General features: G+C 45.7%; 1 protein-coding gene across 1 annotated transcript; it reads right to left on the bottom strand.

Moving 5' to 3' along the window:
- Positions 1-16,647: 16,647 nt before the first annotated feature.
- LYZL4 (lysozyme like 4) lies at positions 16,648-21,970 on the bottom strand. The gene is made up of 4 exons (XM_061195274.1): positions 21,832-21,970; positions 21,578-21,727; positions 18,248-18,326; positions 16,648-16,717 (listed from the first exon to the last, which is right to left on the bottom strand). The coding sequence occupies exons 1-4, from the start codon at positions 21,968-21,970 to the stop codon at positions 16,648-16,650; spliced, it is 438 nt and encodes a 145-aa protein (XP_061051257.1).
- Positions 21,971-22,590: the final 620 nt, after the last annotated feature.

The raw sequence follows: 22,590 nt of genomic DNA, 5'->3' as shown, positions 1-22,590 counted from the left end.
CTTCCAGCTTAAACATTTGTTTTTACGGTCTTGCTTTTGCTAAATTGAATAAGTTGAATAAATTTCACATAGCTTTTCAGAAACGAACAGTGTTTTGTGTAACTTTTTATCCTCAGTTCAAGTATTCCATGGCTTTAATGAGTTCGCTTACTCTACACTTTATGTCTGAGCATCTGAGACATTTTCTTTCTTTTTTTTAAATAAATTTATTTATTTAATTTATTTATTTTATTTTTGGCTGCGTTGGGTCTTTGTTGCTGCGCGGGCTTTCTCTAGTTGCAGCGATCGGGGGCTACTCTTCATTGTGGTGCGCGGGCTTCTCATTGCAGTGGCTTCTCTTGTTGCAGAGCATGGGCTCTACGTGCGCGGGCTTCAGTAGTTGTGGCACACGGGCTCAGTAGTTGTGGCTCACAGGCTCCAGAGCGCAGGCTCAGTAGCTGTGGCACATGGGCTTAGTTACTCCGTGGCATGTGGGATCTTCCCGGATCAGGGATCAAACCTGTGTCCCCTGCATTAGCAGGCGATTCTTAACAACCACCAGGGAAGTCCTGAGACATTTTCAAGTAAGAAGCTGTGGAGATTGAAATAGTTACCCCTGCAGCAAAATCAGCCTCATGTTACAGGCCAGCCTGTGACTATGAGCCCCGAGACACTGGGGTCCCATCCATGCTCATCCCTGGTGAGGAGTGGACTCAGTACAGATGTTTCTCAGGGCCCAGCACACCTGTGTGCAGAATCGGCCACCTCTTACCCACACTGAGGTTTATGTAGCTGAGGAATTTCTGGAAGTCCTGTTCAAAAGTAGAGTTGGAATCATAGCCAAGGTAAACTCTACAAAAACAGATTGCTCATCTTGCTATACAAGTCAGGATATTTTCAATTATGAGAGAGAGAGAGAGAGAGAGAGACTCAAAATAAAATTTATTAAACAAAAGAATTAATTGTTTGGCATAACCAAAAAAGTCCCGGGAGTATATGGCTTCAGGCATGGCTGAATCAGGGGCTCAGATAATATCTACAGGAAACTTTCTCTACCTTTCTTGTCTTTGCTTTCTTTTGTGTTGGCTTCATTCAGAAATAGACAAATATGACCACTAGCAGTTTCAAGTTTTTATTCTACCAGCTTAACATCAGAGGTAAGAGACCGACTCTTCACTTTTTGTAAGAGCTTCCTTGAGATATAATTCACGTATTAAACAGCTCACTCTCTTAAAGTTCACCCACTTGATAAGTCAATGGTTTCTGGTATATTTATTCACAGAATTATGCAACCATCATCACAATCAATTGGGAGCATTTCATCATCACAAAACAAAACTCTATATCCTTTAGCAGTCATTCCCCCTTTCCCCGAACTCCCACCTCCAACCCTAGACAACCACCAATCTACTTTCTGTTTCTACTGCTTTGTCTATTCTGAACTGTTCACATAAATGAAATCAAACAATGTGTGGTCCTTTGTGACTGTCTTCTTTCACTTAGCATAAGGCTTTCAAGGTTCATCCATATTGTAGTATATATCAGTATTATATTATATTCGTTTTTATTGTCTAACAATATTCTGCTGGATGGATATACAACATTTTATTTGTCCATTCATTAGTTGATGAACATTTGAGTTGTTTCTAATTTGGGGCGATTGTAAACAATGAAGCTATGAACATTTGTGCACAAGTGTTTGTGTGGACATATGTTTTCATTTCTCTTGGGTATATACCCAGGAGTGGAATTAGGGGGTCATACGGTAATTCTGTGTTTAACCTTCTGAAGAACTGCTAGACTGTTTTCCTAAAAGGCTGCACAGTTTTACATTCCCATCGGCATCGTTTGAGGGTTTGTTTCTCCACATCCTCACCAACACTTGTTAGCTGTCATTTTGATTACAGTCACACTACTGAGTGTTAAGTGGTAGCTCATTGTGGTTTTGATTTGCATTTTCCTTGGAAAGGAAAAGGGGTAAGGAGACTTCTTGAGAGGCGAGCATCGTCATTCCAGACATGAAGTTTGAACTTAGAATTAACTGAAAATTTACACAAAAGAGGCATTCAAATCAGAAGAATTTGATTAAAAGAATTAATTACCTTTAATTGATAACTGTAAATGTTTTCTGCCCTCAGAGGGAAATGACTCTGAAGCAAGATATGGTCATATATATTTCTCATATACATCATACACCACACACACACACACACACACAGATACATGCATACACACACACAAAGAAAATTACATTTTATGCCTGAGCTTTGGTGGGTAAATATTGATGCAGCTACATTTGACACAAATGATATACCAGACACTTGATTGTTATGATATCATTCAAATATCTTATTTTATAAATTAAAAACAAAACCAAAAACAAGCTGAGACCCAAAGCTGGTAAGGGACAGAAAATTGGAGACAGGTCTGGATCTTCCAGTTTCCTGACCAGTGTTCTTCCCACCACACTACATGCCCATCCTCTGAGTCCTCGGGGTGCTCTGTTCCTGGTTGATATGGTGAGTTGAGTTTGATTCATTTCTAATCATGAAGCACTGAAAGGTACAAAATTGCATAGAAATAAAAGCCTAGGACGATGACAGAAACAGAGTGATGATAAATGCTAACTCTTACAGGAGAAAATGTTCCTCATTTATCTGTATGGATAATCAACTCCCACAGGCCATCGCATGAATGTACTCTTTGTTTGGGTCTCCAGCCTCATGCATTATGGATGAAGGTTGTCAATGTGCAGACTGCAGGGACATGGCTCCTCCAGAGCAAAATCAACACTCAACTCAACAACCACCTACAAACAGCTTGTAGCCCTATAGTCCAGGGCTTGAAAGACAGTAAAAATGAATCCGTGATAAGGGGCAGGCTTATCTTCAGGGCCTCACGTCCAAGGGTGAGGCTGAAGGTAGGAACCCCACCCTGGGTTATCACCTCACATTCTACAATCCCCTGGGTTTCTTAGCAAAAGAGAAAAGCCACTGCTAAAGCAGCCATCACCCAGGAGACAAGGAGTCCCGCCCTGGTTCTACGTGGAGTTTACCTGGTACATGTGTGCGCTCAACTCATGAGAACTGGCCCCTCTTCCCTGCACACTTTCCTACCACATCCGGAGAAGGATGGCTTGCAGGATTAAATGCTTTCTTTTTACTTAACTAACATCCCATTGTTAGATAGATATTTTTTCAAATTTCTCCCTTTTTATAAATACTGCTGCGTGAACGAACGTCTTTGTAAATAAGGACATCACGTTACTCTGTCAAAAGATGCTTATATGTTTACCATTTTCAATATGTGGCCAAATTGCTTTCCAGAAAGGTCTTCTCTATCCTCATTCCAACAGTGTATCAAAAAAGCAGATATTCTGTATATTTGACCATCCAGTATATTATCATTTTTAAAATTCTTGCCATTTAATAGTTTAAAAATGCTTTCTCGTTATTGTTTTAATATATTTCCTCAGTTGCTAATGAATTGGGACTTTTTTCATTTGTTTACTGGCCATTTGTGGTTCTTTTATGAATCGCCTATTCACGTTCTTTGCTCATTTTTCACTTGGAATGCTCATCTATTCCATATTGGTTTGCAAGAGCCTCCATCCAATTTTCATGAAAAGTTTAAATTCCTGATGCAGCTGTCAGAACTGCTTACGGCTGCAGTTCTCTGCAGATCTAATTGTTTTAATAAGTCTCACTAATGACTCAGTGGTTAATGAAGGTGTAGATCTGATTGTGGGAGCTTAGAAAAGTGATGTAATTAGAAGTTTCCTCTCCCGATCAAAAGACCCAACTATATTTATCAGTTCAACTTCCTACTTCTTTTCTCTATTTTGAAAAATACATTTAAATATATCCCACTGGTCTTGGCAGGGTGGTGGGGAGGGCATGAGGACCGTGTCTGGCTGTTACATAACCCTTCAATTAATTTAGGGTCGTATTTCCTCTTTTAGTTTTCATATTTTGTCTTGAAAAGGGAAGCTTCAGATTCTCAGGTTCATATCTGCCTTGGCTGCCTCTGGAACCGGGAGTGAGGCTATCACCTAGCAACCAACGCTCTGCTTATAGAAACCTAAGCTGTGGCCTGGCCAAGAGGGGAAAATCACCCATTGGAATGAAAAGTTTTAGCTTTGAACTTGAGAGCAGCCAGAGGCACAGCACTGAGCGAGAAGGAAGAGCCAAGATCGTTTTCCCAGGGGAACCCTAGGCTCACTGAGTCCTGAGGCAGAGTTGGGGTGGGGCGTGGCTTCAGGGATAACCTCTGGGAGCTTTGATCCCCACCCTGAGGGGTGACCAGAAGCTCGGTATTTTCAACTTGGGTGCCGCAACCCCTGAGTGATCTGAGACAGGTAGCTGAGGCTCTTGGAACCCTTGTTGCTCCCCAGTGGTCAATACTTGGGAGCCACAGGGCTCAAAGCTTCACTCAAGAATGTGGGCATGCAATGAGGTATCACCTCACACCGGTCAGAATGGCCATGATCAAAAACTCTACAAACAATAAATGCTGGAGAGGGTGTGGAGAAAAGGGAACCCTCCTACACTGTTGGTGAGAATGTAAACTGATACAGCCACTATGGAGAACAGTATGGAGGTTCCTTAAAAAACTAAAAATAGAACTACCATACGACCCAGAAATCCCACTACTGGGCATATACCCTGAGAAAACCATAACTCAAAAAGAGTCATGTACCACATGTTCATTGCAGCATTATTTACACTAGCCAGGACATGGAAGCAACCTAAGTGTCCATTGACAGACGAATGGACAAAGAAGATGTGGCACATATATACAGTGGAATATTACTCAGCCATAAAAAGAAATGAAATTGAGTATTTGTAGTGAGGTGGATGGACCTAGAATCTGTCATACAGAGTGAAGTAAGTCAGAAAGAGAAAAACAAATACCGTATGCTAACACATATATATGGAATCTAAAAAAAAATAGTTCTGAAGAACCTAGGGGCAGGACAGGAATAAAGACGCAAATGTAGAGAGTGGACTTGAGGACACAGGGAGGGGGAAGGGTAAGCTGGGAGAAAGTGAGAGAGTGGCATGGGCTTATATATACTACCAAATGTAAAATAGATAGCTGGTGGGAAGCAGCCGCATAGCACAGGGAGATCAGCTCGGTGCTTTGTGACCACCTAGAGGGGTGGGATAGGGAGGGTGGGAGGGAGGCGCAAGAGGGAGGGGATATGGGGATATATGTATACATTTAGCTGATTCACTTTGTTATACAGCAGCAACTAACACAACAGTGTAAAGCAATTATACTCCAATAAAGATGTTTTAAAAAGTAATAAAATAAAAGTTGTGCAAAAAAAAAGAATGTGGGCACGAAGGCTGCTTCCTGGGGGTCCAGCCTTATCATCTGGGTCTGAGCAGTAATGTGTAAAACCACCTGAGGGTCTCCCATACCATGAGGCTTAGGGGGGGATTTTAGCACTTCCAGGGCATTCCCTAGGAAGTGGAGTTCTGAGGAGAGTAGGGGGCTCTGGCTGGTGGTGTAATCCTACTGACAAACTGCCCCTATTTGGTAGTTATAGTATCTTTCCTTGAAAAACCACCCTCCCCTCCCCCACATACATATCCACACCCCTCATGGATTCCCACCTTCTTATTTTTCCTTCTCTTTCTCCATGAGACTTGCTCTGGCCAACGGAATATTACTGAGCTTGACAGGAGCAGAGGTTTCAAATGTCATTCTGTGGTTTGGCTTACTCTTCTGTTCTCTGTTATGAAAAGACAAGCCCCAGGTGGCCCCAGGTCCAAGGAGAATGAGGAGACATGTATTGCACAACCTGAACTTAGCTGTAGCCTGAAACAGAGCCATCCCAGCCAACCCCCATGCCCAGGACAAGAAAAATGAAAGGTTGTGAGTAACTGAGATTTGAGGACTGTTTGTTGAGCAGCTTTATTGCAGCAAGACCTGACTAATACACTGCTCTTTACTCCTACCACAATTTTCTTCTAGATGTCCTGGTTCCTGCATTTTCTGAGGCCTGGTTGGTCAGTTTTCCTTTCAGTTCTGCAAGCTTCATCATACCCTCCTAATAAATTCTTCTCTTTGCTAAAGTTAGTTGGAATTGATTTCTGTGGCTTGTCACACAGTCCGGATTGTAGAACTCATGGGCCAAGTTTCCTCTGCAGAGTTGCCCACTCCTCGGGCTGAATTCAGAAGCTCTATCATACGACCTGAATGCTCCATTCCAGCCTTTCCCCACCATCCTTTTCTTTTTCAATGGCCTCTGCTGCTTCCAACTGAAACAGTATGTGCCCTGGACAATGTCAGGGGGCTTTGTATACAGTTGCTTTGCCTGGATCATCCTCTTCCATCTCCAGAGGCTGAAGTCCTGTGCACCTTTCAGGACTTCACCCAAACACCATGTCTAGGTTCTCCGGGCATCCCCTCTCCCCTCTGCAATACTGGAAGCAGTTGCCCCTAGTCCGGAGGCAGCTTACCTTCCTTTACGAGCTGTATGGTTTATTCCCTTACCAGGGTGGACTCATTGAGACCAACACTCAGGGGGAGCAGGGGGAGCCCAAGACATTTTCCATCACATTCATCCCTGTTAGTCACTTTCCAGCAGCATTTGGGGTGCCACTGATGCTTGGGGTTAAGGGTCTTGTAGTATCTATTTTTGTATCCATGGTGTCAAGCTCAGAGCCAAGAGCAAAGGTATACTCTAAAGAGCTGTTGGTTACTTGAATGCAGGCATGAACAAATGTCCATCTTTTCTAGAATCTCAGGTCAGAATAAGCACATAATAAAAACAAATTTGGGGCCAGTGATGTGCTTCCTTCTATCCTGAGATGGGACATGGCTATCATCTTATTTACCCTGTCCAAGGATGAAGCTGGGTCTGGGGTCAGCCACGGGCCAAACCTTATGGAAAAACATCCGAATGAAGCCCCCAACACTTAAAATTCACTCAAACCTTCCTGCTGCAGTTGAGGGGACCATGGTGGCCTGTGCTCATAGCTTCAGCACATGGAACCCATGAAACCAAGGTCCAGAGTGGGGAAGCAAGAAACCAAAATTCACACAGACAATAAAGGGAAGCGTGGAAAGTAGAAGCGCAGACTCCAGATTGTTTGTCCTCTATTTCTTACAAAGAGTGACAGACAAGAGAGGGTCCAAGCTGGGTTTTTCCACTGGGTCTTCCTACACAGCCTGTCTCTGGGGAGGGCATCAGCATCCCTGTGCCAACCTCCACAGACACAAAGGCTGCTATTCTGTGCCCAGGAGGATTCTCAAAATAATAGTGCTGCCTGCCTCTGTGGGCTGGAGCCAGCTGTCTTGGTACACTCGGTTCCTGAATTACAATTTCCTGCTCTTCACTTGTGGTGATAATTGGTGTCACAGTAACTGGTCAACCATGCCCACTTGTCTCCCGGTAGCTGAGGCTTGAACAGGCAGGAGAGACATCCAAGATGGAAGGAACCAGGTGAGTGTCTTGTGATGGGACAGGCAGGACTTTTGGAGCCAGAAAGATCTGAGTTCAAATCCTGACTCTGCCACTTGCTGGCCCTGTGGCCTCATTTTCTCACTTGAAAAGTGGGAGTATTAACAACATCCACCCCGGGGAGCTGACGTGAGGTGAATAAAGGTGGTCAGTGAGTATTATCTTCCTCTGTAGAATAAGAAAGAGGGCAGTCTCAGGCTGGGCTCCCCCAGAAGCAGACCCTGAGCCAAGGAGTTTATTTGGGGGGGTGATCTTAGGAAACACCAGGATGAGAGTGGGGAAGTGAGTCAGGAAAGGGAATGTTTTAATGTGCAGCCTACCCCTGCGAGAAATTGGAGTTCAACCCCTTTGGGACCTCTGGAAGGCAGGTGGAACACACCTCAGATCGTCCCTCCAGGAAAGGGTGAGGAAGTTGGAATATTTATCCACCCCAGTGACCATCCACCATTGGTTGAGGGCTGCCGGGGGGCTGGGCTTAATTTCCCAGCACAGCTTGCTCCTTGTGCCAGCTCAGTGGGTGTAAGTAGCCAGAGAAAGCCTTCTTCGGGCAGCAGGTTGCAGCCGCTGGGGACATCATGGGGTCCACGTGGATGGGAATGGTCAGGGCAAGCCAGCCACAGTATCTGCTACAAGGCAACACAGCTCATGAGGAGAAGTCAGATCTGTCCTATCAGGTCTGAGCTTGGGCTAGAATTAGGATGCGAAACCTAAAAGCCAGGAGCTGGTGCAGGTGGCCCTGGGAGGTGGGGAGTGAGCCAGGAATGAGGTGAGGGGTCCTGGATGTTTGTCATCAACTGTTCTGGAGCCCCAAGTCTTGTGTTCCTGGGCACTAGCCACAGTGTGAGGCAGGTCAGCTTTCTCTCTGCCGGGATGACCTGGGACTATGTTGAGAGATTTTCTCAGTCTTTTCAAAACATAAGGGTCCCTGTTTCCCACACATACCCTCACTCAGCACTCAGTACCAGCTCTTTAGGTTCACCCCAAGCATGAGAGCGGGAGAGAGCGTGCATGTGTGTGTGTTGTGTGTGTGTGCGCAGGTCCTGGGAGGACTGCCTGGAGGACGACCACTTCTCGCGTCGAATACAGTGATTGCAGACTGGGCTGAGATGAATAGCACAATAAGAGATGGGCAACATGGAAGGGGCAGAGAACAGAATTAAGGAGCCCTGTGCAGGAGAAAGGGGCTGAATTCTGTGTGAATCCTCCCAAGGCACAGCCTCCCTCAAAGGCCAGTGGATAACAGTATTTGGAGATGCCTTATGCTGTCTAAGTCAAGTGTCAGAAATTCCCACCCGGTTTGGATTTGAACGGATTACTTGGGTTCCCTGAATGCTTTGCAGACAGAATTACAGAGACTTTGTGACTTCCAAATGTAAGTATAATGAAATGAGAAAGTAACATCAAAACGCCTCGTCATTCTCATGGAAAAATCACCCAGGAAAAGAGCTTTTAGGGGACTTCCCTCCAGTGGTTAAGACTCTGCCCTTCCACTGCAGGGGGCACAGGTTCAATCCCTCGTTGGGGAAATAGGATCCCGCATGCCGCGTGCTGTGGTTGAAAAACAAAAAAAGGAGCTTTTAGAACACAAGTTTCATTAGAGTTTTCCTCAGAGTTTATAAATACAGGTACTGATAATAATCAATATTATCAATGATAACAATCACTATTGCTATTTTAGCAAGCAAGATTCTCGAGAATCTCTCATGTGCCAGTTATCTTGATTTTTGTATCTTATTACATTGAAGCCTCACAAGAATCCAGATATGAGGAAATAAAGGCACCAAGAGGTTAATTGATTTGCTCAAGGCTGCACAGTGGTTAAGTGGTAGGGCTGGGATTCAGCACCAGACTTCTCAAGTTGCAAAGCCTGATCTTTAAATTCTTCACTCCATGTACAAGGTGATATATTTGAAACTGATTTCCTTTTAGTGGTAAAATGGTATTCTTGTAAGTATTGAGGTCATTTCTTGACCGCTTTATCTACTCTTTATCATAATCAGAATTTGCAGAATTCCCACAGCCACATGGAATCCATGGTTTTGATTCGACTTCCAGACTTGGTGATGATTCCATGCCAACCAACTGACAAGGCTGCAAATTTATAGACCAGATCCAGCATGCAGATTTGCTTACATTGGCCTACATGGTATTTAAAAGTAATTTGAAGTTACACTTACAGCTTGGGAGATTTGATATCAAAATCAAGATTTTCAGCTCTTTGTGAATAATCAGAGGATCTACAACACTGATGGCGGCTCCCTCTTCTGTTCACCACAGTCCCCACCCATCTCTAATGCCTCCCTGTCATTGGTGCCAAGTGACAGGAGCCAGGTAGCATCACACTTTGCACTGTGTTTTTTCTTAGAGTAAATTAGATTTTTCTAATTCCTTTACCCCCTCAATTATTTTCTCACCTTCCTGGCCTCTGTAGGCATTTGAGGTTTTGACACTTAAAAATCAACATCTTTAGATGAATTCAATGCAATGGTTATTTGATACTCTCTATTACCCATTTAAAAATTAATAAACAAATTCCTCTTTAACTGTTTAAACAAGAAAATCAACTTCCCCAGTTCGGTTCTTTAGAGACACCAGGAAACCATCCTAGGTTTACTGTCCTCTCTCCTGTGCTCTTATCCTGCTGAATGGCACAAAGACACCAACTCACCCGCGAACGAGCCTTTTTAAAATTGTGGATCTCACACTAGTTACTGTGACCTCGGGCAACTTCCTTAACTTCCCCAGCCTCTGCTTCCTCATCTGGAAAAGGACTCCAGGTCACTTAAAGTGGGCAGTTAGACAAAAGGCAAGCCAAGTGCTCAGTTCTCCCAAAACACTGAGAGCCAGTCTGCCAAATGAGCGAGTCACCAAATCATTTGATTCTTTGAAGTATCCTGTTTCCGTTGATCAGCTCTTGTCTTGTCCCCATATCAGGATTTTACGGGATATTTAGCTCTTGTCTTCCCCAGCTCTCCACTGCTGCAGCTGGAGACTGAAGCACCAAGTCGGGGAGAAGATTACAGGGGAGAAAGGGGATTAAAGAGAGGCAGGCTGGGGCGGGGGCTGGGGGCGATGCATAAAGAGAATACATTCATGAGACTGTGTTCTTTATTATGAAGACTCTCATAAATACATTATCCATATGAATAAGAAAGCATGAATGAAGAATATGCTCATAAGAATTCTCCTTATTAAAGAATATATTACTCTCCTTTCCCTCCACCTCCCCCTCTCCACGCTTAGGCTCCAACAGCAGCAGCAGGAAACGGGAGCAAGGACACTCTGAATGTTCCTTTTAAATGCTGCTATAAAGACAAAATGAAAACTTCAATTAAAATGAAATGATTAAACAAAACAAGTGAATTTATCAAGTTGCCATTCAGCCTAGTGGGAAATATACTGGTACTTTCCTCATTGGAACACTGGGAAGATTAAACGAGATGATGATTCTGAGGTCCACAGCCTAGCACTCCATACACAGGGGCTATTGTCACACAGCTCAGAACGGTGCCACCGCCCAGCCTGCCACCCAAATCTACGATCTGAGTCAGCCTTGACTCCTCCCTCCTGCCCACCCTCAAGTCCAGTCCAAACCAAGATTCTATCTGCATGGTGACTAAAAGAGACCCCCGAGGGACTTCCCTGGTGGTCCAGTGGTTAAGATTCCAGGCTTCCACTGCAGGGGGCGCAGGTTCCATCCCTGGTCTGGGAACTAAGATCCCATGTGCCACGTGGTGCAGCCAAAAAAAAAAAAAAAAAAAAAAAAAAGAGAGAGAGAGAGAGACCCCAGAGAGCATGGGAAGGAAGGAATTAAGGATGTCTTGAGACTTACACCAGAAAATCAGCTCGTAATCAAGTGAACAGAAGTGCAGAGGCCCCAGGCCCACGATGGAATCACCCCTTCGTAGGGAGAATGGGTCCCTTGGTGAAGGCTGATGAACCAGGGAAGCCTGAAGGAGAGGCAGAAGTTGCACATTGGTGGGGTCTGCCCACCCACTGCCTGAGAGAGAGGCTGGAGCCATTAAAATTTCGCTTTCTGAGTTCACGTTCACCAAGGCACCATCGGATAACGTGGCTTCCTGAGGAGCAATGCCTCCAAGGAGAGAATGTTCTCACCCCACTGCTGTCAACCTCCAGGCTGCTTGAAATTAGTAATTTTCTTTCTGGTTTGTTCTCAGGTCCCGCATGGGTTATGTTTATTCAAGCATCAATAACTTCTGGGACTGAAAAGATTCAATCTCTGAGCTTACATGGCTGAAGGTCAGAACCAGATGAGTGACTCATTCTCCAGGGTCAGTGTTCCCTGGTGGGGGCCTCTCTGTATGGCCAGTACCAGGACCCCCAATGTGATTGAGGGCTCTTTCCCCTAGCAGCCTCAAGCACCACAACAGGACATCAGGTCTGGGGCAGAAAGTAGGACCCAGTACTGCTGCAAAACAGAATCAGGTTTGAAGTTCCCTGTGAGGCACCAGCAAATGTTCTTGATCAGGACTTACGGCCTTTCCTAATAGTGTTGGAGAGGAAGGGGGAAAGTTCTTCCCCAGATTAGCCTTAAGATCTAATCGAGGAAAATTTTGTTGCCTAGACGATGGCATATTAAAGTGTTTAGCAAAAGCCAGAATTTATAAAAAATTGTCCCTGATCTATAAGAACTAGGGAACTTAATAAATCTTCCAGGATTTTTAGCCACGCTTACGATATATCATACTGAGAAATTGCATTAGTATGTTGATGAGACGGGCAGAGGGCTGCGGGCTCCCGAAGCAATAGGACAACACTCCAGAGCATTCTTGCGGTAATGAGTGTGTCTCTCCCGAGTAGGGTACCCGAGAGAAGGAAAGGGGGAAGGGAGACGAGGTACGTGTTGGGTGTCCTGATGACCTACTTTGTGCAGACACAGGACTGGTAACCTTGACTATATAATAGCATCTCTTTGAACCCTCACTGTGTAAATCATTTGCTGTTTGTTTTTTTTTAAAATATCCATCATATTAAGTTTCTTAGGGTGGCAAATGAGAGAAGCCAATTCTGGCTAGCTTAAACAAAAAGCAGTGCTTACTGTGTAAATACTGCTGGATCCCGCAGAGTAAAAAGGAACAGCCAACCCAAGGCTGGAGAAGGGCAGGAGCCAGGGACAGGTCTGTGGACTCAGCAGTAGCTTTGCTGCTGACCTCTTTGGTGAACTGACTTGTCCGTGACTCAGCAACCCAAGGTCCAGCCCCTCAGTTCAAGGGCAGAGAACGTGATGGTCATAGCCAAAATTGGGTTCTCCCCTATATCAGCCAGGGATGGCCAAGAGGGTGGAGACATGCAGTGTAGACAAAACCTGTGAGGGCTCATCCATGCTGGATTTGTGAGCTGTTGTTCTCAGAGATGCCGTAGTGGCAAGGTCCCCAGGTTTCCCAACACCAGCTCCTGGTGTGATGTTCTCAAAGCACCATGAGTGCGTTACGACGAGCGCTCATCCCTTTCACCACAAAACCTATTTTGCTCTTTATATTATGAGCTTATATAGCGATGTAAAAATTAATAATTAAAAGAAACAAACCACACTAACAAAGTTTTTCGCTGCAGTAAGTACTTAACAAATTAACCTAATTAAATCAGACCTCTCTGAGGATTTGTACAATCCTTTTTGTCTCTTTTCAAGTAAATGAATTTTTCCCACCGAGGAAAAGATGGTGCCATGAGCAATACCCTTGCTTCTTTGCTTTCCCTGGGGTTGGAGGAGCTGGGGGCCTGGGAGGTACCTGCACCAACAGGGTTCCAGACGCAGTTTTGGTTTCCCCACTGAGCTACATTTGCAGAAATTTAGAAGGCAGAAGGGAGGTAATAGACATTCTCCATCTCACAGAAACTGGTGCACATTGAGACTCCACAGGCCAGAGTTCTTTGCAGCAGCTATGACTCAGTAGATAAAGGGCACGGCCTGGGAATCAGCATTTTTAACAGCCACTCCAGGTGATTTTTATCATGACACAAGTGTGGAAACATTGCAAGTCACCCGCTGCCTTCTCTATTGATTTTCTTTTCTTTTTTATTTATTTATTTATTTTTGGCTGTGTTGGGTCTTCGTTTCTGTGCGAGGGCTTTCTCTAGTTGCGGCAAGCGGGGGCCACTCTTCATCGCGGTGTGCGGGCCTCTCACTATCGCGGCCTCTCTCGTTGCGGAGCACAGGCTCCAGACGCGCAGGCTCAGTAGTTGTGGCTCACGGGCCTAGTTGCTCTACGGCATGTGGGATCTTCCCAGACCAGGGCTCGAACCCGTGTCCCCTGCATTAGCAGGCAGATTCTCAACCACTGCGCCACCAGGGAAGCCCCTCTATTGATTTTCTGTAGCTGAGAAAGTTACTTCATCTCCTGGGACCTCAATTTCCAGCCTTTGACTTGGGCACTAGGATAGTGACCCATTATTATGTGCCAGTTGCCTAAAACTTCTTCAATGCAAAGTCTTTAATTAAAAAGCTGGAGACCCGATTTTCCAGCTAATGAATGGGATGGAAAATTAACACCAGTACTGTACCAGAGTTTGGAGGGGCTGTGTGGGGAAGCTATAGGTTTTGGGGAGATACCCATTCCATCTCCATCACTTACCAGGCTGGAGTAAAGCCAAGTTATTTAGCTCCTCCAACCTCCATTTCTCCACCTATGATATAGTTATGATTCATACCTTCATACCTACCCTGTAAGATTTTGCAAGGTCTGAAAATACTGCATGTAAGGGCCTATGTGTACTATTCGTAAAACTGGCGTTAATATGGTAGCTGCTGGTGATAGAAGTAATAGTAACAGGAGTCATTATTAGTGATTTTTTTAAACCTAGCTTTGATCATTCTGTAAAGCAGACGGGGAGATCTGGCCCTGGGGTGAATGCTCATCGTAACGCCCATTATCAGTGGCTTTGAAGCATCACGCCAGGAGCTGGTGTTGGGAAACCCTAGAGAGGCCGGTCCAATCAATACACTAACATTTGCTTTGTCCTCAAGCCTCATGCCCATGTTGACACAAGTGGCCATTAGAGGACGATGACGAGCCGTGGCAGAAGTAATGGGCTGGAAGGAGGCGGCAGCACGCTGGATGTGGCACTTGAGGAGATAGTGTTTTAATCAATTGTAGGTGGTCATTAATGTCTGGGATAAGGTTGGCTTGAGGTCAGGTGTGTTATCGCACGCAGACCCAACCTCGGAAACAATGTGGGTTCCCAGCTCAATAAGGAAGGGGCTCTCAAGGTCTCAGAAGCTTCTCAATGACCTCAACAGCAAGGGAGGCCACCAGCAGGAATTTTACTGTACGATTCATGCTGTGTGGGCAGGAACTATCAAATACCTTTTTTCTCTAGAGGTAGGGGAAGCCACGCAAAACCAACTGATGAAGCTAATCAGTCAGTACTGAGAATGATGAAAAGTTCTGCCCCTGAAATTCTAACTTGCAGCTCTTTCTTCTCCTTTCTGAAAATGACCAGGATGCAAACAAAAGGAAGGGCTGACTTGCTCTCAGTGTTGCCTGCCTTTCAGGTGGCCATGATTCACTCATATTGTTTACTTTCTGTCTAGATTGAACGGAGAAACAAGAGGGGCTTATATACATTATAGTTTGTCCACTAAGTGGATACGGTACAGTTGTTAAAAATGGTTCTGGGATCCCTGTCATAGGCATGGAAATATTAGACCACAAAATATTAAGTGAAAAAAGCAAGATACAGAACTGTATACACAGTAGTAGTTCATGTTTATAAGGAAAAAAATGCGCCCACACCCACAATGAAGTCGGGAAGAGCACACATGAAGAGATTCACACCAACCACCCCCGCGGCAGGGTGCCCTCAACTGTGTCTACGTAACAATAATGAAAACTTCTGTTTCCAGTGGGGGAATCATGAGCATTTTAAATTTCCTTCCTTATGACTCTCTGTACTCTCCGAGTTTTCCTTATGAAATGTATGTCGTTTAGCTTTAAAAGTGCAGAAAACGAAAAGGGGGCAGCCACAAACAGGCACTACAGCATTCTTTGTAATGGTTTAAAAAGTGGCAGTATCTAAAAATCTGACAGTAGGGGGAAAAGTTAAGTAAAATCTGGTGTGTTCATCCAGTGGCATGTTAACTGGCCTTAAGATTTCATTCTGAAGGCTCTAGCACCTTGGTGAAGATGTTGCAGACAGGCTCTCTCGGGGCCACTTCCATTCTTTCCCTCCTGTACAAGGGTCCCCCGTCATAGCTTGGGTTCCCGCAGATGAACTGGCTTCTGAGGAGCAGGTCCTCTGCTTCTACTATTGCTCCCGTGTCTCAGGCATGTGCGCCCTGGGAGCCCAGACTGCCACCTGCAGCTCCACTCCGTGCAAGGACTCTGTGAGCCACGAAGCTTTGGAAATAAACCCCTTTCTTCTTACAATGGAAATACACGTAGGGAAAGGTTCATTACCATGTTCTTCCTTTCTAAAAAGTGAGGTACAAAACTCTCTCTAGAGCATTATCACAGCCTTGTTGGAAATGAAGAAAAAACCCGATCAGAAAAAAAGACCGAAAGGGAATGCAACCAAAGCATGACAGTGACTGATGGTCTTTGGCTTCTAAGATCACGGGAGGACTCTTCTTGTTTACGTTTCTGTCTTTTGCACAATTTCTCTACTACGAGTACGTGTTGACAAGTTTTTAAAACTTAACTTTTTATAAGAAAGATCAACTGTCACCGGAGTCTCTCCACAAAAGTGCAGAGAGGACTTTTGTGGTCTCCTCACTGCCACCTGTGTGTCCCAGTGTGGACACCGTAGCTGGAGCTGGGGGTCCTGCTGGCACTGGCATCTCTTCCTCTCTTCTTTGACTCCCCTTCCCATCCTCTGTATCTTTTCTTCCTTTCTCTATTAATATTGACATTCATGGGCACGTCTTATTTTCCAGATGTTTTCCTTCCTTCGAATCCTCCACCTGAGATTAAATAATAAGGAAGCATGATAATGGTAAATAATGATTTTCATTGTAACAATCACAGTATAATAGGACAAGTGGAGCCCTTTGACCCAGGTTGAATAACTAGTGGTTTATTCTGCATCCTGCATCCCTGGATGAAGCAAATTTTGCCCTTTTCCATCTGGAGCCATCAAGCAGTGAGATAATCAATGGGATGAGTGAAGGCAGTGAACAGGAGAGCATCTTCACCAGGAAGATGCCAGCGGCAAGTGCAGCGAGGGCTTCCCAGTAGCTACAGCTTGCATCCGTCCAACCACCGCTCCAGAGTGTCGGAGTGCTGGCAGTTGAGGGTCCAGGAGGTCCTGCGGGGAGGAAGGCCAGGGAGAGTGAACCGGAGGGGGCTTCCCATAGTCACAGCTCGGCATCTCCAGGGAGCTCAGCCCCCGCTGGCCCATTTACACCCGCTGCCTGGCCCCTGGAGCATTTGAGTGGGCGCAGTTCTGAAAGCTTTCTTGCATCCCAAGTATGTCTCTCTCGCTGGCTGGCTCCACCACCCGCTGGCATGAGGGCTGGTGCTCCCTCCATCCTGCTCACAACACCTCCCCTTCCCATAAACCCCACACTGCAAGATGGGGAGGCTGAGCTGTGAACTGCGAAATCCTTCTCCAACCCTGCAAAGCATTTGTAACTTCTCTGAAGTGAGCATCAGAGAAGCTCTGTGACATGTATGGTGAGTACTTGGCAGATCCTAGTTCTGAAACGGGAACACTTGTCCCAGGGCCACGGCCTCTTGTTACCTTTCCATGCACCTGCTTCACCCCTCACCTTCCAAAATTCCTTCCAGCTCCTCAACCTAGGTCAGCTGGACTGAGCTTCTCTAACCTTTTCTCCTGGTCCCCCAAACGTGACCCTCCTATTCCCAGCCCCTTGGCCAGAATCCAGACCCCAGGTCCTCCTCTCCCATCCTAGAAGTGGCGGGAGTCACCAGGCCACTGCAGACCATTAGACATCAGTTCGTCCCATCCCTCGACCGGGCATGAAGCTCCATGAGTCTTCCAGGGTAGGGGGTCACACAGTTGGAGAAGGGGCGGTGACCCCCTGGCCCTCATAGTTACAAAGCAGCAGGGAAAACACACACAGACATATTTTCAGAAATTGCAGCGCCCTCCATAGCCCCTGGCAGGCACTGCAGAAGGGACTCCTTGGGGAGGCGGGTGAGGGGGGCCTGGGTCTTCTCCCTTCCTGTCCGCCCCAAGTTCCACAGAGCAGCCTGATCTGAGCTTTGGAAAAGCTGTGGCAGCTTATTAGCTTAATAAGAGCTCACTTCACTGGGAATCCTGAGCAAGTAAGAGGCCTTGATCAGACTGGCCCAGCACATCTCTATTTAGTGCCATACAATGAAGATGGTTTTAGCTCATTAGTGCTTACCCTAGGGGGCCAGCCAAGCTTCCAAATTAATTGGAAGGTCAAGACTATGCACGAAAGATATTTCCAACACTCGGAAGACAGTTAACATTAACAAGAGGATTCCCACTTTAAAATGCAATCTATTAAATTAGTGAGAAAAATAGGTTAACGAATAAGTGGTGTTGAGACCACCGACCAGCCATTTGAAAAATATGAAGGTGAATGCCCTGTCTCACTTTTTAATACCAAAATAAATTCCAAGAAGGACCAACATTTAAGTATAAAACCATGACAATTCTATTTTATAATTTATTTAACAAAAACTTAACACAGGGTATTTTGTGCCAGGGACTGTTCTAATATAGAGGAAAACATGGCTTGATTTCTTTAGAATCTTTCATCTTAATCTTGGTTGCTATAAACTTACAGTCCCAAACCAGTGGGACTTGATGAGTGGGTGAAAGTCATCAATACATGCTACTTACCACGCTCCCATTCCTCTTTTTCCTTTTACAATTTTCTTGGCACATTCAATTGTCTCTTTTAAATTTGGATTCAGTAAAGCTGTGAAGAAAATGAAGTGGAATGATACCATGTCACCACTCGGCAGCTAAGTCAGAGTGATGTCAAGGAAGCTACCAGGGGCTCACGTTAGAGAGGCTTCCATGTGATTCCAAGAATAAATCTATCCCTGTATTTTTCTCAGACAGCACTGAGAAGCAGCAGGATGTGGTCATCTTTTACTAAATCTATTGATTTTTTCTTATAATTCTTATAATGATATTTTCATTAAAAATGTATATGATGGGGACTTCCCTGGTGGTCCAATGGTAAAGAATCTGCCTTCCAATGCAGGGGACATGGGTTTGATCCGTGTTTGGGGAACTAAGATCCCACATGCTATGGGGCAACTAAGCCCGCGCGCCACAACTAGAGAAGAGAAAACCTGCACGCCACAACTAGAGAGAAGACTGCGCGCCACAAGAAAGAGCCCATGTGCCACAACTAAGATCCAATGCAGCCAAAAAAAATGTATATGTATAGTGAATATCCTGTGCTAGGCTATAGAAGAAGCAGTGGAGATAGAATGAGAAACACAATAAATCCATCCCTGCCTTCATAAAGCCTACAGTCTGGAAGGGGGTAGATAAAGATTATAGACAATTATAATACAAAGGATACCTGGAACCATGGGGGAATGCAGCATTGAGTGGGGACACCTAATTCAGAGTTGAATTAGGGTCAGGGAAGGGTTATTGGGCCAAGTGACATCTAGTGGAGTAGGTAAGGAAAAGGGGTTGAGGACATCACAGAAGGAAAACTGTTCCAGGCAGAAGGAACAGCATGTGAGAGGGCCCAGAGGTGCCCCTGAAGAACCAACATGTCTATGCATCCATCCTTCCATTCCTTCCTTGGACCGTGAAACCAAGACCTCCCACCTGGGACCCCCTCCTTCTTGCCCGCACTACAGTCTCCCCGCTTCCATAACCTAGTCTGATTGCTTCTCCTTAAAACATTACTTCATTGCCCCCTCGTTGCCCGGAAAACAGAACCTCAAATCCTTGGCTTAGTCCAACTTTGCCCAACGTGGCTTTCCACTTCCACTGCTTTCCTCCATGACCCCACCATTCAAGACATGTCAAGGGGCAGGAGGCAAAGACAGTGCCAACCCTGATGGTACCGATACCCACAGCTTGGGGGTCATACACAGATCCTCTTCCCAGACTTTGTTCACACTCATCTCCCAACCTGCATCTGCTCATCCAAAAGTACAGTCCTTAAAAGTCTGTCACTGACCACCTAGCCCACTGCGCCCTCTCCCCTTTTCTGAATAAAACGTCACTTTGATTCAGCACTTATCTGTTATATACATGCATACAAACATACTTACCTGCATAGTATGCATGCATACATACATGTATCAGTCCTAATGCCCAACTATCTTGTAAATTCTTTAAATAAAGGAAAATTGTGTTCATCAAGCACCAGACACCGTGCTCAGGACTTAAAACTTGTAAAAGCCTTGTGGGAGCACCGCTCACTCCCCCCAAAAAAAGCCTCATCCCTATTCTGATCTGTAGCTCATGGATTAGTTTTGCCTGTTTCTAAACTTTACATAAGTGTGTTCATATAGTACGTACGCTGTGTGACTACCTTATTTTATTCAACATTATGTGAAATTTATCCATGTTGTTGCTTATAGCTGTAACTTATTCATTTCCATTAATGTGTGATTAGAAAAAAAAAAGAACATATTTAGGAAAACATTCCTTCATGCACTTTGGTTTTTAAAAAGAGTCTGCAAATAAGAATATACCATGATCTATTTATCCATTCAATTGTTGATGGACATTTGCTCCAGTTTTTGGTTTTTATTTTTTAAAAAAAAAAAGCTGCTAAGATCAAATAAAATAAAATAAAATAAAAGCCTTGTCAGGTTGGTACTATTATTAACTCCATTTTCTTTTTTTAATTTTATTTATTTATTTTTAGCTGTGTTGGGTCTTCGTTGCTGCGTGCGGGCTTTCTCTAGTTGCGGTGGCTTCTCTTGTTGCGGAGCATGGGCTATAGGCATGCGGGTTTCAGTAGTTGTGGCACGTGGGCTCTAGAGCACAGGCTCAGTAGTTGTAGCCCACGGGCTTAGTTGCTCCATGGCATGTGGGATCTTCCCGGACCAGGGATCAAACCCGTGTCCCCGGCATTGGCAGGCGGATTCTTAACCACTGCACCACCAGGGAAGTCCCATAACTCCATTTTCTAGATAAGAAAACTGAGGCTCAAATCACATAACTAGTAGGAGGTAGAGCCAAGGTTCTGTCTGGCTTCAAAGCCTATGCTTTTTCTGTTCCCCAGCCTGCCTGACAGGAAAACTATGCGATTCCTCTGAATTGCCCCCAGTACTTAGCACGAGGTCTAGCCCCTCTAGATGGTGCCTTGTGAGTCCTGTTGGCTTGTGGTTACAAATTCCCAGGGAAGACTGCCTTCCCCCTGTCTTTAGAGTGTCTTCCCTTTGGGGTTTTCTAGCTCATCCCTTTCAGCGGACACGGTAGCTCTCAGGGGTCTCAGGTCTCTTCGGAGGTCGCCAGTGCACCTCCGTACCTTGCTCAGACCCTGTCTACACAGTGACCTCAAACCCCCAGGGTCATCATCAGCTTCAGTCTTCACTCATCTATCTGCATTTTTGCTCCTCTTTTTAGCCTCTAGGGATTTCTTACTTTCTTGCCAGCTCAGCTAGGTACTTTAAAAGATGGGGGTTTTTTGGTTTTGTTTTTTTACTTTTTTTACATTTTATCTAGTGGGAGGGTTTTTCAGGATATCTAGTCCACCGTATTTTCATCACAGCACTCAATACCACTTCTATTACAGATAATTGTATTGGACTCTGGAGATAAACATACCTAACCTTCTTATGAGACATAAATGACAGCCCGTCTTCTCCCGGTGATCACTCTGCCTGTCAAAGTGGCAGCCTCCGCTCCCCTTGAAGAAGAGTGTCTTCTATATTAGGCCCAGCCAGAGCCCTCTGCCCTCACCCGTCAGGCTCCTCCCTGCCTCCCCCTCTGCCCACCTGGACGTGGGTCTCCATCGCCGCGTCCCAGGCTGCCCAGCCTGACTCACTGCAGCCCCTTCCCCTCGCGGACCTTTGGCAGTGCAGTGTTCTGCCCGGCCTCCCTGGGGTCCACCCTGGATTTGGCTCAGCCCCGTCTTTGCCAGGCCCTCCTCCTCCCGGCTCCAAACTTGTAAACACTGGCCAGCCCTCTGAGCTCAACGCGGCCGCCCCTGGGGCCCCAGGGTGGAAGGAGGGAGGGACCTACCAGAGCAGGACACATGGCAGCGGTTCTTGCCGTGGTCACACCAGTCACTGTTGCGGATCTGAAAGAGGCCGTAGCCGGTGTAGCCACCGCGCAAGCTGTCGTAGGCAGCAGTGGGGTTGAACTTGCTCTCAAAATAAGCCAGGCACACCCCTAAGATGGAACGGGAGGGGTGTGGCTCAGAGGAGAGCTGGGGAAGCCTGGGCAGGGGGCAGTGGGAAAAGATGTGAGGAGTGGGGCTGAGAGGGGCTACTCACAGTTTTCGAGGCTGTAGCCCTCAAAATCACTCAGGCCTCCTTCGTGGAGCTTCTTAGCCACCACGCAGCGCCCCAAGACAGCAGCGCCACTTGGAACCACCAGGTACCCAATGAGGGAGAGCACCATGGACGCCTTCATCCTCTCCAGCTCAGGGTGACGGCCGCCAGGTGAGTGGACGGAGTCACAGGTAATTCCCACCGAGATCACTGGGACTCTGGCCGAAGAGAAGGGCGCTGTGGGACTGGGGGTGTGCAATTCAGTGTTCAGAAAAAGGGGATGCCCTCCTGGCTTAATCACAATACTTCTTCCCATCCTAATTCTGTGTTTCGTGTCACTGCAAACCCATGGTACCCGAGGCCCTGCCGCTCCTCCTCCCCTTCACCTCCTGTTTTCTCAGGAAACTGCTCTCTCCAAGGTCTCCTTCCCACCCCCCCACCCCCATTCTTTCCCTCCAGCAAAACCCAATGGATGCTTCTTGGTTTTTTTCGCACTCATTTCTCCTTGACAGTAGATACAGATGCTCAAATGCTTTCTTCCTCTTTACTGTGAAAGCAGAACTTGTTCACGAAACACATTTTGGAAAATAGAAAATGAGAAAAGAAAAAAATAATTCATCATGGTCTCACCATGATAGGCACAACAGACACTGTCATGTTGAATTACTTCCGCCGTTGCCTTTTATCCTGGAATATATTCTGAGCTGTGGTCTTAACCTTTACACAGTCTTGACTCCAGATTTTCTACAAACCAAACTCCAG

The sequence above is a fragment of the Eubalaena glacialis genome, chromosome 7, assembly GCF_028564815.1.
Source record: "Eubalaena glacialis isolate mEubGla1 chromosome 7, mEubGla1.1.hap2.+ XY, whole genome shotgun sequence".
Taxonomy (NCBI): Eukaryota; Metazoa; Chordata; class Mammalia; order Artiodactyla; family Balaenidae; genus Eubalaena; species Eubalaena glacialis.
This window is presented reverse-complemented; position numbering and strand designations above follow the sequence as displayed.